Source organism: Camelus dromedarius, chromosome 24 (genome assembly GCF_036321535.1).
Source record: "Camelus dromedarius isolate mCamDro1 chromosome 24, mCamDro1.pat, whole genome shotgun sequence".
NCBI lineage: Eukaryota > Metazoa > Chordata > Mammalia > Artiodactyla > Camelidae > Camelus > Camelus dromedarius.
In genome coordinates, this window is record NC_087459.1 from 3,021,352 (window position 1) to 3,035,643 (window position 14,292).

Below are 14,292 nucleotides of genomic sequence, written 5' to 3' on the forward strand. Positions count from 1 at the left end.
GTTACACAAAGCCGAGAGCTAATTTTGTTCGTACTTTATAATGTCTCTTTTTCCTTTGGAAGTCTTAATGCTGCTTTTCAAAGGGGACAGTATTTCTCCTTCCATTGAGATAGAGGAAAGAAATGAACTCACAGAGGGAAACAAACCAAAAAAAGGGGTGTATTCCTTCTATGGGGATGCACATGGTTAGGGAATCCTTCCTGGGGGGTGCTGTGAACAAGCAGGAGCTTCCTGGCAGATTCCATCTCCTTAGAAATCGCCTCTTCTTACTGATTGCAACTCACACCAGGACTTCAAGTATATGATCTGGTTTCATTCTGATTCAACTCTGCTAAATAGGCACTCTCTCCATTTGACAGAAGATGAAACTGAGGCTCAAGGAGCAGAAGCCATTTGCCCAGAGGTTAAGTGAGCAACAGAGCTGGCGTTCAGACTCCGCCTAGCATCTCTTTCTACCCGTGGTGTCTAACTTTCTGCTTGTCCTGACGAGTGAATGATGCTGAGAAGGGCTGGACACCTTTGCTATGAGGCAGGGGGATGAGACCCGGGGAGTCTGGTGCTCCTGCCTGTCAGCAGCTCGGATCTGGAAAACCTCAGCTGTGCGCTTCCTTCGTGTCTGCTTGAAAGCTGTAAACTGGTTCCCACAGACCAGGGTGCTAAAACGGTCTCGGAGTTAGAGCGTCCGCCTGTGTGTTCTCTTGCTGTAGCTGCAGTGGGGGAGGAGGGAGTTTTCCTGGAGCCGGGCTAGCTCAGGCCGTGGAAGTTCCCAGCGCAGGTTGGGAGATGCTGTTCACCCGCCATGGAGAGTGCTTGGCACCTAGACTGCAGCCTCTGCCCTGGCAAGTCCAGCCTCCTTCCATGGAGGGAAAGGCAGGTGGAGGAGTGCTAAGAACTTGGTCGCGCACCTCGGGTTTCCCCACTGCAGTAGTTCCCCAGGGCCTCCGTAACGTATTACTGCGAACTTGGGGGATTGAAATAGTTCTGCAGGCAGAAGTCTAAAAGCGAGGTGTCAGCAGGGCCAGGCTCCCCTCGAAGGATCTAGGGGAGAGCTGTCCTTGGCTCCACCTGCTTCTGGGGGCTCTTGGTGGCAGCATCATTCGCACCTCTATCTCTGTCTCTGTGTGACCTTGTTTCCTGTGTGTCTCCTCTTCTTTTAAGTTATGGGATTTAGCACCCACCTAAATCCAGGATGATTTCATCTTGAGATCCTTGACTAATTACATCTGCAAAGACCCAGTTTCTAAATAAGATTACAGACTGAGGTTCCGGGCGGATGTGAATTTTGGGGGAGACACTATTCAACCCACCACATTCACCGAGGCTGTAGTGTGGTTTTCCCAACACCGGTTTCTGACAGATGTCCAGTGTGAGCACCGCAGAAGCGCTGTCTGGGGTCTGGGGGAGAGGCCTCACTGCCCAGCGCCCCATCCGAGCGTGTGCTGCATGCGGCGGGTGACCTTGCATTTCACCCAGAGGCTCGGTGCACTCGAATGCAACACGGGTTCTTGTGTGTGAACGCCCACCATCGGGCGATGCGATTATTGTGCCGGCTGGCTTCCTGTGCCTTCTCCATCCCTGCCTCTCACTCTGTGCCAGACACTGTCGTAAGCACTTTACCTATGATTTTTCGTTTACTTTTCACAACCGCCCCGTGAGGTTGCATGTCCAGCGCCTCCACTGTGCACACAGAGAAACTGTTGTTGGGGGGGAAGGAATTTCCATCTCCTCTTCCAGATTCTTCTGGCTGGTCTGATAATTACGTTGACAGGAGAAAAGCCAACAAAACTTTAGTAACGTGTATCCATAGGAGAGACCCGGGAAAACTGAGTAGCTCGCCAAGATGGCCAGACGCTCACTTCCAATACCGTCTTCAGCTAAAAACAAAGGAGAATGTTGAGGGTGGGGGGTTGGGACTACAAAGGGGTGGGTGTCCATTGACATGGAGATGGAAAAGCAAATGTTTGGTAAATAAAATGTTTGCTGGGCCTAATAGAGGCAAGAGGACACAGAGCGGACTCTGACCTCTGGGCGCTGCTGAGTTCCCCCAGCGCACTTAGCCCGCATTCTTTGCGGGTATGTCTGGCGGTGGCTCCGTGCCAGGAACAGGCCCTTCATCTCAATTCTTTAGGCAGCGCAGGAGGAGGTAAAAAGAAAGGCTTCCTGAGACTTCTCTATTTCTTAAAAATAATCAGCCTTAATTAATCCTCGTGCCAAAGAGACACAATTTGGGGTGGCAAATTTTGCTCGTCTCCACAGTCATGCAGAGGTTCAGTCACTTACCAGGCACGTGCTGGTAAGTTTCAGAGCTGGGATTTGAACTGACATCTGACATCTGTGCTCTTACCCACCGTGCTGTGTTGCTTCTCATTAAAAAATATATTCTCACTGTAAAAAATGCAAATATATAAGCACCCATTTGACCATCTCCCAGTGCCAAGTCACCCCCACCCCTACCAGGTAAGCACTATTATCTGTTTGATATACATGCCATTTCTCCTAGACCTTTGTTGGATGTATTTATGTATTCACACATAATTATAAAATTTTATTCTGTGGGATGCTGTCAAACTCTACGCAGTAATTCACAGCTTTGTTTTCAATTAATAATAATTTTGAAGAGCCTTCTATATGTGTAGCTGTCTTTTGCCTTCATTCTCTTTGATGGCTGGAAAGAATTCCATGGTTTGCATACATCACAGTTGATTAAACTGTTTCCCTCCGGGGGACTCTTCGTAAGATGGCCATGTTAAAGCTCTGTGATGAGTCCTCTCTGCCCTTACGCAAGTAATTCTGTAGGAATGACCTCAAGAAGTAGAATTTCTGGGTCATAGTGTTTATAGCTTCTAAGAAAGGTTAGTCTTATTCAGCTGAGTGAGTGAGTGATTTTCTGAGTGAGCTCTTGGTGTGGAGCATAGACTCTGGATTGAGAACTACCCAGCTTCATATTCTGGCTCTGATGACTACCAGCTGTGTGACCTTTGGCAAATTAACCTCTCTGAAGCCTGTTTCCCACGTCTTTAAAACCCTTGTCTCCCAGAATTCATTTGAGAATTAAATGTATTGATTTAAGGAAAGTCCCTGGCACCGTATCAGACACATAATCGAATTTCCTTAAATATTGATTCTTTTCCCATTTTTCTCTTTCACTTCCATATATTTCCTGGCCTTTGAGCGTCCCTGTCTGTCAGCCCTGGTGTGTGACAAGTTCGGCCGCATCATGAGCACTACCAGGAGTGTGTTGTGCTGCTTAAAAGCTGAGCATCCTGCATTCGAATTCCCTCTCTACTCACATTCAGCCGTGGGACCTTAGGTTCATTAATCTCTTGGCCCTCAGTGATCTTGTTTATAAAATGATGCTAATTATGATTCCTTCACTTGGGAATGATAACTTAGGAACTTGTGCTCAGGAACCATGGTAAGGATTAAATGAGACGCGCAGGCGAAGAGCACAGTGTCTGGCACGTAGGAGACATTCAGGAACAGTCTGAACAAACAAAACATTCTTTGTATTGAGAGCATTTTTTTAATAATATGCTGTGCATCATGGAATTTGCAGTAGAATGGTTGACTCTGATCCCAGCCCTTGAAGAGTACCTACCAGGAACCTGCATAAAAGATTTACATTTCAGAAGGAACCAATGCTTTTCCTGTGTCAGGACGTGAGCGGTAGCAAGAGGAAGGAGCAGCATTTGCATAGCGCTCCGTGAGCCACCAGGTGAAGCTGTAGCTCATGCTTCATTCAACTAGGGCACAGCCACATGGGAGAGATGGTGTTCCTGCGGGCCAGGCGGGGAAGTCAGAGCTTAGCTGTGCGCACAGACCTACCCAGCGCCCTGCAGTCCTGCTCCTCTGACCCCGCATCCTGCCTGAAAACCTGTGCTCAGCTTGGAGGAGCCGTGCAGGGGTGCCCCGGGGGTGCACTGCCTTGGCAGGAGGGCTGATCCAGAAACAGGGACGCCGCGGCACGCCTTGGGCAGGGACCTCTGGGCTTCGGTTTTCTCTTCTGAAAAATTAAATGATGGCGTTCCGTGACCTTTCGACAACTTGGACAAGGCTGGCTCCAATGTTAAATTTAACGGGAACAAAGTGGGCTTTTGCTGTGTTGTTTTAACCTTCCCCTGTGTTTGAGGTTGTTAGTCGACCGTGTGCACCTCACCTCTGCTGTCTGCCCTCGTTTCTCTTCCTTCCTCCCTCCCCTCCCTCTGCCATCTCTCCCTCCCTCTTTGTCTCTTAGTCTGTTTGGATAAGTCCATCTCCCTCTGTGTCTTACTGTCTCTTTCTCCTTCTCTGTCTCTTTCCCTCCCTCTCTCTTTCTTGCTCTTGCCTTTCTATCTTTCTCCCTGTCCTCCTGTTTTCCCTGGTACATGCTTCCATCTGTATTTTTTCCCTCCCTCCTTCTCTGCCTTTCTCTGCCTCTGGCTTACAAGATCGCTCAGTTAAAAGAAAAATCCAATATTCACCATCCGTCTTTTTTACCCAATTCACAGTGAATATTACTGGAAGAATTAATCAACACAGATTAAACTGACAACAGCGAAAAGCACACAGGGTGAAATTTGTTATTGACGACAAACCCACAGATGACTTGAATCTTCTTGGCCAATTTCAGATCTCTGCACAATTTTGATCCAGGAGAATTGGACTTGGTCCCAATCACACCCACAAAAGAAAACCCACAATGGCAGAAGTTATAAATTAGTAAAATTTATTATGGTCAATGAATCAAATCCCTATGAAATTTCAACACAAAAGAATTGATCCCAGTGAAAATCGTTTCCAAAAAAAAAAAAAAAATTGGAAACAATTCAACTATGCTAGGCGAGATACTGATCTAGGAATTAAATTAGCTTAATGGAGTTTGCTCTGAAAAATGCTTCCTTAGTGAAAATGTCTCAGTGTTGGTATAATTCTGACTTGAAAGTTTGTATTCGCAAACTCAGAGTCAAAATGTGAGTCTAGGCTACTTTCCTAAAGCCTGTTTTAGACCAAACCGTGCTGACGGCAGGTATGGTCTCTGTATGTATTGAGTGTCTCTTGCCCAAGCAGACACCTTCATGCGTCAGAGGCACCGCTTTCTGGGCCCGTGAACGCCCTTCACCCACCAGCAGCCCTGTGCCTGGGTACCACCTTCGCTTCTCCGCACAGTGACGTCATCACTACCCCAACAGCCTCCTGAATTTGCAGGAGGATATGTAACTTCCTAAATGCTTTCACTCCTGTTTTCATCCACACAACAGCCAGCCCTGTGAAAGAGCTGTTGTTTCCCCACTTGACAGATGAGAAAACCGAGGCTCAGAGAGGTCCCATGATGGGGTCTCATTCACAGAACTGGCAGAGGTGGGCCTGAACCGCATCCATGGCTCCACAGTTGCCCAGACGTGCTGACTGGCCTAAATCCCTGGCTGACATGCTTCTCTTCCTAGCAAGGCTTTGATGTGCCCTAAAAAAATACACTCAGTTATCATCAAAGAGATGCTTAATTTTCAGTAACGCTTCAGACTAGACCTCCAAAACACACAGACACTTAGCTCACATACACACACATGTTCCGGTTTCATTAATTCGTCAGAACAAGTCAATGTCTAGTTAAAGGCCTCTTGAATGTTAATGAATGAATAATTAACTTTAACTATATAATTAGCCTTTAAATGTGCTGAGACCCCCAGAGAGCATCTGAAAACATGCATAAGGAGATGATGAGCTAAAACCGGAAACTTTTGATTAAGAAATGTCAAGTCACTTGACAATATGAGTCCCCTCTCCCCAGAGGGACTGTGCCTTGACTAGGGGCCATAGCCTTACCTTTCGTAGAGGGAATCAGCCTGGCCAGCAGACAGTCTTGGGGCCAGGAGCAAACATTCAGGCCATCCTGTAGGTAGAAGAAGGACCAATGCAAGGAACAGGGTCAGAACTACACACTCAGGGAAGCTGTAGCAGCTCTTCAAAGCTGTCGAAAAATCTGGCAGGAAGCCACCAGGTGAAAGCAACGTGGGGCACATGTGACCTTCCTCCTTCCTCTGCTTCTGTGCGGATTTGCAGAGAGGAGGTCTGATTTCCCCCTCTCATTCTGAATTGCTGTCATTTTTAATCGTTTGCTTTCCTTGAGGACTACTGGTGACAGGGAAGGGGCGACAGCACCCACACAGCCTCTGTGACGCCTGGGGGTGGGCACGTCGCACGGCCAGCACAGCACGGCGTTTGTGTCGGGCTGCTGCTCTGGGCCAGCCCTCACCCTGGGGAGCCGAGGCGTTGCTTCATTTGTCACAAATGTCTGGGGAAGAGCTCAGCCTTCTGTAGGGAGTAGGGCAGAGAGGTGCGCCAGGGAGGGGCCCTGTCCCCATCACGGTTCTCAGACGTATCTTTGAGCCTTCTCCACCCAGTAGGAGAAGCACTTAACGGGTGACAGCCATACAACCAGGCAGGAGCTGGGAAGGCAGGGACACAGACAACTTCCTCTTGAAAAGCAGGAGACACCAAGCAGAGCAGCTTCCCTGCATTCCTTGCCTGTGAGCCCTCAAGCGTCCAGCTGACTGCTCCGAGTTCTGAGGGCCTTTTTCCTCCAGTGCTAGCTTTAATCTCCACCTTGCTCCAAACCCAGTGCTGCCAATTACCCCGCTGCAGCCTAATCCATCACTGTCTCCCACGTCGCAGCTCCAGTCCCCCACATGCTTTTGGTCTAAATTGGGCTTCAGGTGGCCTTTTCCTCTTTCTGATCCTCTACCCTCAACAAGAAGCCCTGGCCATCTACACCTAAACCTCTCCCCAGGGACAGAGATGGGGTGTGGGGGGGGCAAGAGATGCTTTCTGTGGAGGTGACTCTAGACCTGACATGACTGTGCATCCACTGGGAAAGAGAGAGATGAAACTGAACAACCCACCAAATCTCTTAAAACCCTTCCTTTTTTTTCCCGTAGCACCGGGCTTCATTTACAGCCGGACCCCCCAGTCCGAACTGCATAAGTAACAGAGCTGCTGCTATTCAGCCCACAAATCTAATGGGCCACGCTATCACAGTGGTTATGTCCATGGCCTTTCTCATCAGGCTGTGTTAAGCCCAAATGCTGCTCTGACACTATGTTGTCACTTTACCTCTCAGCACCTTCGTTCCCTCCTGTTGTGCGGACAGCAGTAATCCATCCAACTTTGCTCAGCTCGAAGGGGTAAAGGAAATGAGATCGTGCACGGAAAGTATTCAGGCCTTCATTTGCCCCAGAGAAGGCGTAAACATTGCGAGCCCCTTTGCTATAAAATCTGAGTTCGATGGAATACATCTGTGTGTCTCGAGCATTTGAGCGCCAGCCACTGCACACACATTCTGCTTGTGTAACATCACTTTGTTCCCAACAGCCCTCAAAGGGCAGATAATGTCGGCCCCACTTTGCAGAGAGAAGAATGAGGCTCCAGACTACAGGGGCCTTGTTCAAAGTCTTCGACCACGTCAGCCCACTCTTGACGTCAGTGCATTTTACATCTTTTCTTTTTAACAGCAGGGAACATTTCCCTGCAGCTGGAAAGAGATCAAAAGCAGAGGTCTTTGTGCCGGAGCAAGGAGGGCCCAGGGCCCCCCTCCCGGGGCCTCCCCCCGCCCACCTGGAGCCACGCCATGCACGTCAGTAGCCGTCGGCCACGCGAGCCCATTTACACCGGAATCTAAATTCGTGAAATGAAATAAAATTAAAAGCCCAGTTCCTCACTCGGGCTAACCGCACTTTAAGTGCTTGAGAGCTGTATCAGCACAGGTACAGGGTTTATTTCCATCATTGCAGAAAGTTCTGCCAGACAATGCTGCCATAGAGGGTCTGTAACAGGGAGTTCGTAAATATCGTAGATGAGTTCAGGCTGCTTTGGCCCCTCAGAACCTCACCTGCTCATCGACAACCTAGGAAAATAATGATAATAATGATGGTACATCTCCCTGCTGGGCATTTGTGAGGCCCTGATGGGACAATGTATGTACAATGCTGTGCCCTTTGTCCAGCCCTGTGCAGACAATGGCCGTGTCTGTCAGAGGGATGTCTTTAAACAAGCAGGTATCTGTGACCATTGCATTTAGATCCCAGAGCTCTAGAATCATCAATGAGGGAGAGAAATCAAGATTACCTGGTTCTGTGGTTTCTTTCATATGCTGTTCTCACTTTGGTTCTGACGAGGCCCCAAGACCACAGGGAGTCTTCGTGGTCAGACCCACCTAAGGGCACAGACACCAGCCCACGCAGGCATACCAACGTGTAATTGCTTTGCTCAGAATGAATCAGTTGTGTCTTTGGCAATTGTCCTCCCTCAGGCTTGATGGCATCTTGCTTTTGCAAACTTTTGTTTCCTGAGAAAACGTCCCTTTTTCCTTTGGACAAATCTGGCTGTATTTTATTTTGCTCTACTGAAGATTTGTCATGAAATGTGGTGATGCTTTGCAGAAATCTGTGCCTGTCCATAAAATACGAATTTAAATTGCTGTTGGACAACTCTCGTATGGTTGCCAGGTACAGTTTCAGATTTCTGTCCCAGAAATGCGTCAGCGTGCGGTGGGTTAATGGGATGGGGGAAAGTTCCACCCCCGTGAATACCAACAGACAGCCTTAACGTTCAAATGCCCTGTATGCACCTGTGTATGTATTTATGTTTGTTTTTTTGAGGAATTGAGAGAAGAGAGTTGGGTGAGTCTGAGAAAGTTTTAATAAGACTCAGGTTCTTGGCATCTCCATGGCAACGGGAAGTATTGCCACTGTAAGCATCCCAGCTTCATTAAGAGGACAAATACTACCCACGGCCTGAAGTCCTCAGGAGACATGTTATCTAGAGTCTCAGTTTCCCTACTGAGAGTGACCGAAGGTGACTGTTGGCTTGGACAATTGTAGGATACGACGGGTCAGCAGGACCACAGTGACCACCTCATCTCACAGATGGAAACCAGCAGCCCAAAAGAAGGAAGTGACTTTCCCAAGGTGGTGCCACAGTCCAAATGGAGACTAGAACTCACATCCCTTCCACCTGCTCCTCCACTGCCCCTGTCACCTGCCCTACTGCCATCATACACAAACCTACCTTTCCGAGTTCCCCATCCCAGACGTCCACAGCTCTCTGCCGCTGGCTGTGCAGAAAGGCTGTTTCCTCTTGGTTTGTCAGCTGTGTTCACCATCACCCTTGACAACGCCCAGGTTTTCCCTCTCTTCCCCTGGGATTATCTGACCCCCTTTTGATACTCTCAGAGCATAAAATCATGTCTCCCACCCTACAGCCTTGAGATCAAAGCCTCAGAGTCTTCCCGTTGGCGAGACCAGCCTTGTCTTCCTGCCTCATCTCTAACCATCACAGAAACAGAGAATTAAAATGAAGAACGCAGCCATAAACCTTCCAAATAGTTTTGTTCCCATGGGGAGCCCTTCGGCAGCTGTCTCTGAAAGGATGCAGCATTTTACATCCTCTCCCTGCCACTTTTATTTTTCTTTGCTTCACTGTTTTATGTTCTCCTGTTAAGAAGAGAAGGGCAGTAAAGTTGAAAAAGAGTCGGGAAGTTGAGAACTCTCTGATTTAGTTTTCTTACCTACTTCGGAGTTGGGACATCCATCTCTGTATACAAAGGTGATCATTTCAGCCTTGTTAAATAGCTTTAAGACTTGGAAACAACATACATGCCCACTCATGAGGATGTAGGCCGTGACGTAAGCTCAGCCATGCCTTTGAGGGGATTACTGGATGCTTGCCTTTTCGAAGGTGCTGACTTGGGGGGAGTGGGGGACGGCAAACAGGACTTCTGAGATGACTGATGCTTTCTGCCTTGACATGCGTGGTGATTTTAAGGATATACATGTATGTGTAAACATGTATCTAGCACTTTATTCCATATAAGTTATACCTCAATAAAAATAAATGTACCAAAAAATTTTAAATAGTCTATGTTTACTGACATAGAAATATGTGCCCTATGTGTGGGGTGAAATGAGAAAAGAATGCCATTGGTGAAACGGTTTGCATGGAATAATTATTTTGGGGGGGGGGGGTTGGAACAAGGGTTGCAAACTATGTCCCATGGGCCAACCTGTTTTTGTAAATAACCTTTTATTAGAACAGAGTTGAATCCATTCACTGATGTGTTATCTATGGCTGCTTTCATGCTAGCTATTAGTTTCCTAGGGCTGAGTGAAAAGCATCACAGAGCAGGAGGCTTAGACAACAGGCGGGTTTTTGTCTCATACGTCTCAAGGCTGGACGTCCGAGATCAAGGTGTCAGCCGGGCCGTGCTCCCTCTGAGGCACGTGGGAGGGGTCTGTCCCCGGTGTCTCCTGGTAGATCGTAGGTTTGTGGCGGCATAACTCCAGCCTTCGCACAGCCTTCTTCCTGTGTGCATGTCTGGGTCCAAATTTCTCCTTTTTCTAAGGACCCCGATCATATTGGATTAGGAGCCCACTGTACTCCAGGATGACCTCATCCTAACTAATTGCATTTGCAATGACGCTATCGCCAAATAAGGTCATATTTGGAGACACTGGGGGTTACGGCTTCAATATATGAATTTTGAAGAAATGGTTCAACCTATAACATGCTACGATAGCAAAATTGAGTAGTTGCAACAAAGACTATAGCTACCCCGCAAAGCCTAAACTATTTATTACCTTGTCTCTACAGAAAAACTTACCAACCCCTCTTTTAGAAGATGTGTGTGTGTGTCTGCACACACACACACACACAAAACTTGGAAGGTCATTCACAAATATGTTAACAGAGGTTGCCTCTGAGTTATGGAATGATAGGCAATTTAATTTTAATTGTAGTCTTAATATTTTCTACATGAATTGGGTTTCTAAAGATTATTACATAATAATTTTTGTGATACAAAAAAATAGTAAACACGTTCCTTTGGGCAGGGAGAGACATTATTCCTATTTAGTCTCTCTCCCTTTCCCGCATGCAACCGCCAAGTTCTCCTGTCCCTTAATGGTTTATTTTGTTCGGATGCAAACCTTTCTAAATAGGCCACTGTTCTCCACTGTTGGGCGTGCTAAGGGCAGACACTTAGCAAACCAGCAGACTCAACTGTTTACTCACTTGGGCATAAGGATTCTTCCTGTCTTTATTTAGCTGCCTCTTGTAATTCGGAGAGAAAAGGTCCTGGCTTTTATCTCCTCATTAAAAATAGATCCTTTTATGATGATGGGATGGAGCCGTCATGAGTCATCATCTCCTGTGTGAAAGAAAGTGTGTGATGTTGGAACAGGCCTCGGGAACTGGGCGCCAAGATCATACCTCGCTCACCATCCCCGTGACTCCTTGGTTTCTTGTCGTTGCAGGAAACTGGACGCGTTCATCTATGACGCTGCGGTCTTGAATTACAAGGCCGGGAGGGACGAAGGCTGCAAGCTGGTGACCATTGGGAGTGGGTACATCTTTGCCACCACCGGTTACGGAATTGCCCTCCAGAAGGGTTCCCCTTGGAAGCGGCAGATTGACTTGGCCCTGCTCCAGTTTGTTGGTGATGGTAAGACCTTGGTGGGCCCCCTTCCTTCTGGAGACCTGAGACCCTTGCACTGTCTCCGTTTCCTAATGGACCTTTGGGTGATGAGTTTGCTCACTAAGAGTGTTTATTGAGTGCCGATCACATGACACCATGATTCTTTAGGTTGCTTGTGATGGAAACCAATTACAGATAACTAAATAAATTAAAGGGAATTTATCAGAAGGATGAAGAAGTGTCTATCTCAGTGAATTTAGGAAAGAGTTGAGCAAATAGGTTCAGCAGGAAAAACAGGAACCAGGGCAGTCCTAGGGCCTCAACAGCAGGAATTCATAGGTCCTCTCTCTAGAGCAGTGGTTCTCACTTGGGGGGCTGGGGTGGGGGGTGCAGGAGATAATTGGCTATGTATGGAGATAGTTTTGATCATCATGACAAGGAAGCTTGTTTGATACTGGCATCTAGTGGGGAGAGGTCAGGCAAACACCTTACGGTGCCCCGGGCAGCCCCCTACATCTCAAAACACAGGATTATCTGACTCCAAACATTAGCAGTAAAAAGGTTAAAAAAAAAAAAAAAAAAAAAAAAGGAAACTCTGCTCTAGAGCAAGGACATTACATAACTAGGCTCTGAGTCCCAAACTCTTATTTTCTAAATTCTAAATTTCAAATTCGAGAGGAAAGATTCCTGATGCATTTTGGGTCAAGTGCTCTTTCCTGAACCCTTCAGGAGTGGATAAGGGGCGGGGCCATGTTGTCCTAACACAACGGCTCCTATTATTACCCTACGGAGGAACAAAGGAGAGGCAGTCTCTACAAAAGGAATTGTGAGCAAAAATCCCATGGGTTTCCACTATAGTCCACCTCTTGACTGCCTATCATGTGGGGAAAAAAAAAAACTGTTTCCACCCTCACAGGGCCGACAGTCTAGTGGGATTACCATATTTATGGAACTGTACAATTAAGTAGGCTGATGATCTCCAACAGCATTCATTTTCTTCTGTCCTTCATAGTTGGTGGTCTCACCACAGCCCACTGTTCCATGACATGGTTTTTAGAATCCTGTCCTAGCTCAAATGGCATGTTAGTTACCCTGTGAATTACCGACACAGGGATAGGAAAAGCAAAGCCAGCAGAGATGGCAAGTTAACTCTGAAAACTTGAGTATAAATAAGATATAAAACCCCAGGGCTTAGGGCAGAAGCTGCCTTTAAGAAGGTTGGAGGCTATAATCAGAGATGGTTACAGAACGTGCCCATCTAGAGCTGGGAGAGGACAGTCTGGCAACCACTCTGGCCAAATACAGTGTCGAAATGGGCAGAGGTTAGTGCATATGTTTGGTGTGGATTTGAACAAAGTGCATAATTCCTTACCCTCTCTCCTCCCAGAATTAAACCCTAGATTTCTCACAGAACCGTCATGAGATCTACATGTGCTTTATATTTAACTCCCAAATAAGAGTAGCTGATTCTTTGAATTCCCTTTAGGGCATCTGTCCCTTCCTCACTCAGATCGAGAGCCATATTCTCTGCTGTGTGATCATGATTTGTGTCTGTGGTGGTCAACGATTGCTGTGAAATCTTAGAGGCAGAGGACAACAAGCATTTCTTTGGCTTGTGGGAGTGCAGGTTGAGTGGAGAAGCTCCGTCTCGGGCTGCGGTGGCTCCACTCCCTGCTGCAAGCCTGTGGATCATCTCTGTGGTCTCTGTTCCACACATGCTGGTTCTGGGTCTCAGGCCGAAGGGGCAGTGGCTAGCTGGAAAAAGCCCTTTCCGTGGCTTTGTTGGAGGCATAGAAAAAAACACCTGCCTACACATGCAGAGTTCAAGTCTCTTCTTTGCCACATTCACATCTGCTAACACCCTTCTCTCCAAAGCAAGTCCTATGGCCAAGCCCAAAGTATACTCTGGAGGTCTACGCTACCTTTCACGGGAAGAGTTTTGGAATTACACAACGCATTGAGGCCAGTTGTCCCGTGGAGGCTGCCTGAGCACCTCCACATGGGGTAAACTACTCAGCAAACCAGAGTCTTGCTTCCAGCAGTAAACACCACACAGTCTTGACCATAACAGGCAACTGGTCAATGCAGGATTGGATGAATAAATACACACACAGATGAATGGTTGGTATCAGGATGTATTTCATTTGACTGGAAACTTCTAAATATGATGGGTAGCTGTCAAATAAGTCAGTTGTAACTCTACTCCTACCTACCATGGCTGTCATTCTCACAGCATCTATTATGAAATAGTAACATATTTAGGGAATAGGATATGCCAATCACCACGCTGGATGCATTACATGTGTTCTTTAATTTGATATTCATAACAACTTTGTGAAATTAAATATTGCTGCTACTCGTTTACAGAGGAGGAAACTGAAGCTCAGTGAGCTTACGAGTCCCCTAATGAGAAAGTGGCAAAGTCTCTACTTAAGGGGCCTCACTCTGGATGGAAGTCAATTATGTAAGACTCCTGTTTCACTTAATTCTCTAGGATATCTATCAAAGTTGGCTAATTAGATGCTCAAGATGCATAGATCCTTTGGAAAGAAATAATTTGGTGTATATGTGAACAACATCTATTGTTCCATTTACAAATGCTTCTATGAAAAGGGTCATTTTTCTCAGCCTCAGTTTACTCATTTGCAGTTGAACGCAGAAATATTTACCTGATAAGGTTGTTGTGAAGATAAAGTGAGAGGTTATATGTAAAGAGCTTGGCTTAGTACAGCTACCTGGGAATAGAAATGGTTCAATAAATGCTAACTGTCACCATCATCATCACCACCACCACCATCATCATCACCACCACCACCATCATCATCATCACCACCATCATCACCAGC

At 46.9% G+C, this 14,292-nt stretch overlaps 1 protein-coding gene across 2 annotated transcripts in view; it reads left to right on the forward strand.

Annotated features, from left to right (window-relative positions):
• Nucleotides 1-14,292, forward strand: part of GRIN2A (glutamate ionotropic receptor NMDA type subunit 2A) — a 342,689-nt gene that overhangs the window by 295,574 nt on the left and 32,823 nt on the right. For both annotated transcript variants that reach the window (XM_010980055.3, XM_064478196.1), the window contains exon 12: nucleotides 11,286-11,473. In XM_010980055.3, the coding sequence (XP_010978357.2) occupies nucleotides 11,286-11,473 (188 nt within the window). The remainder of the gene's footprint in view (nucleotides 1-11,285; nucleotides 11,474-14,292) is intronic.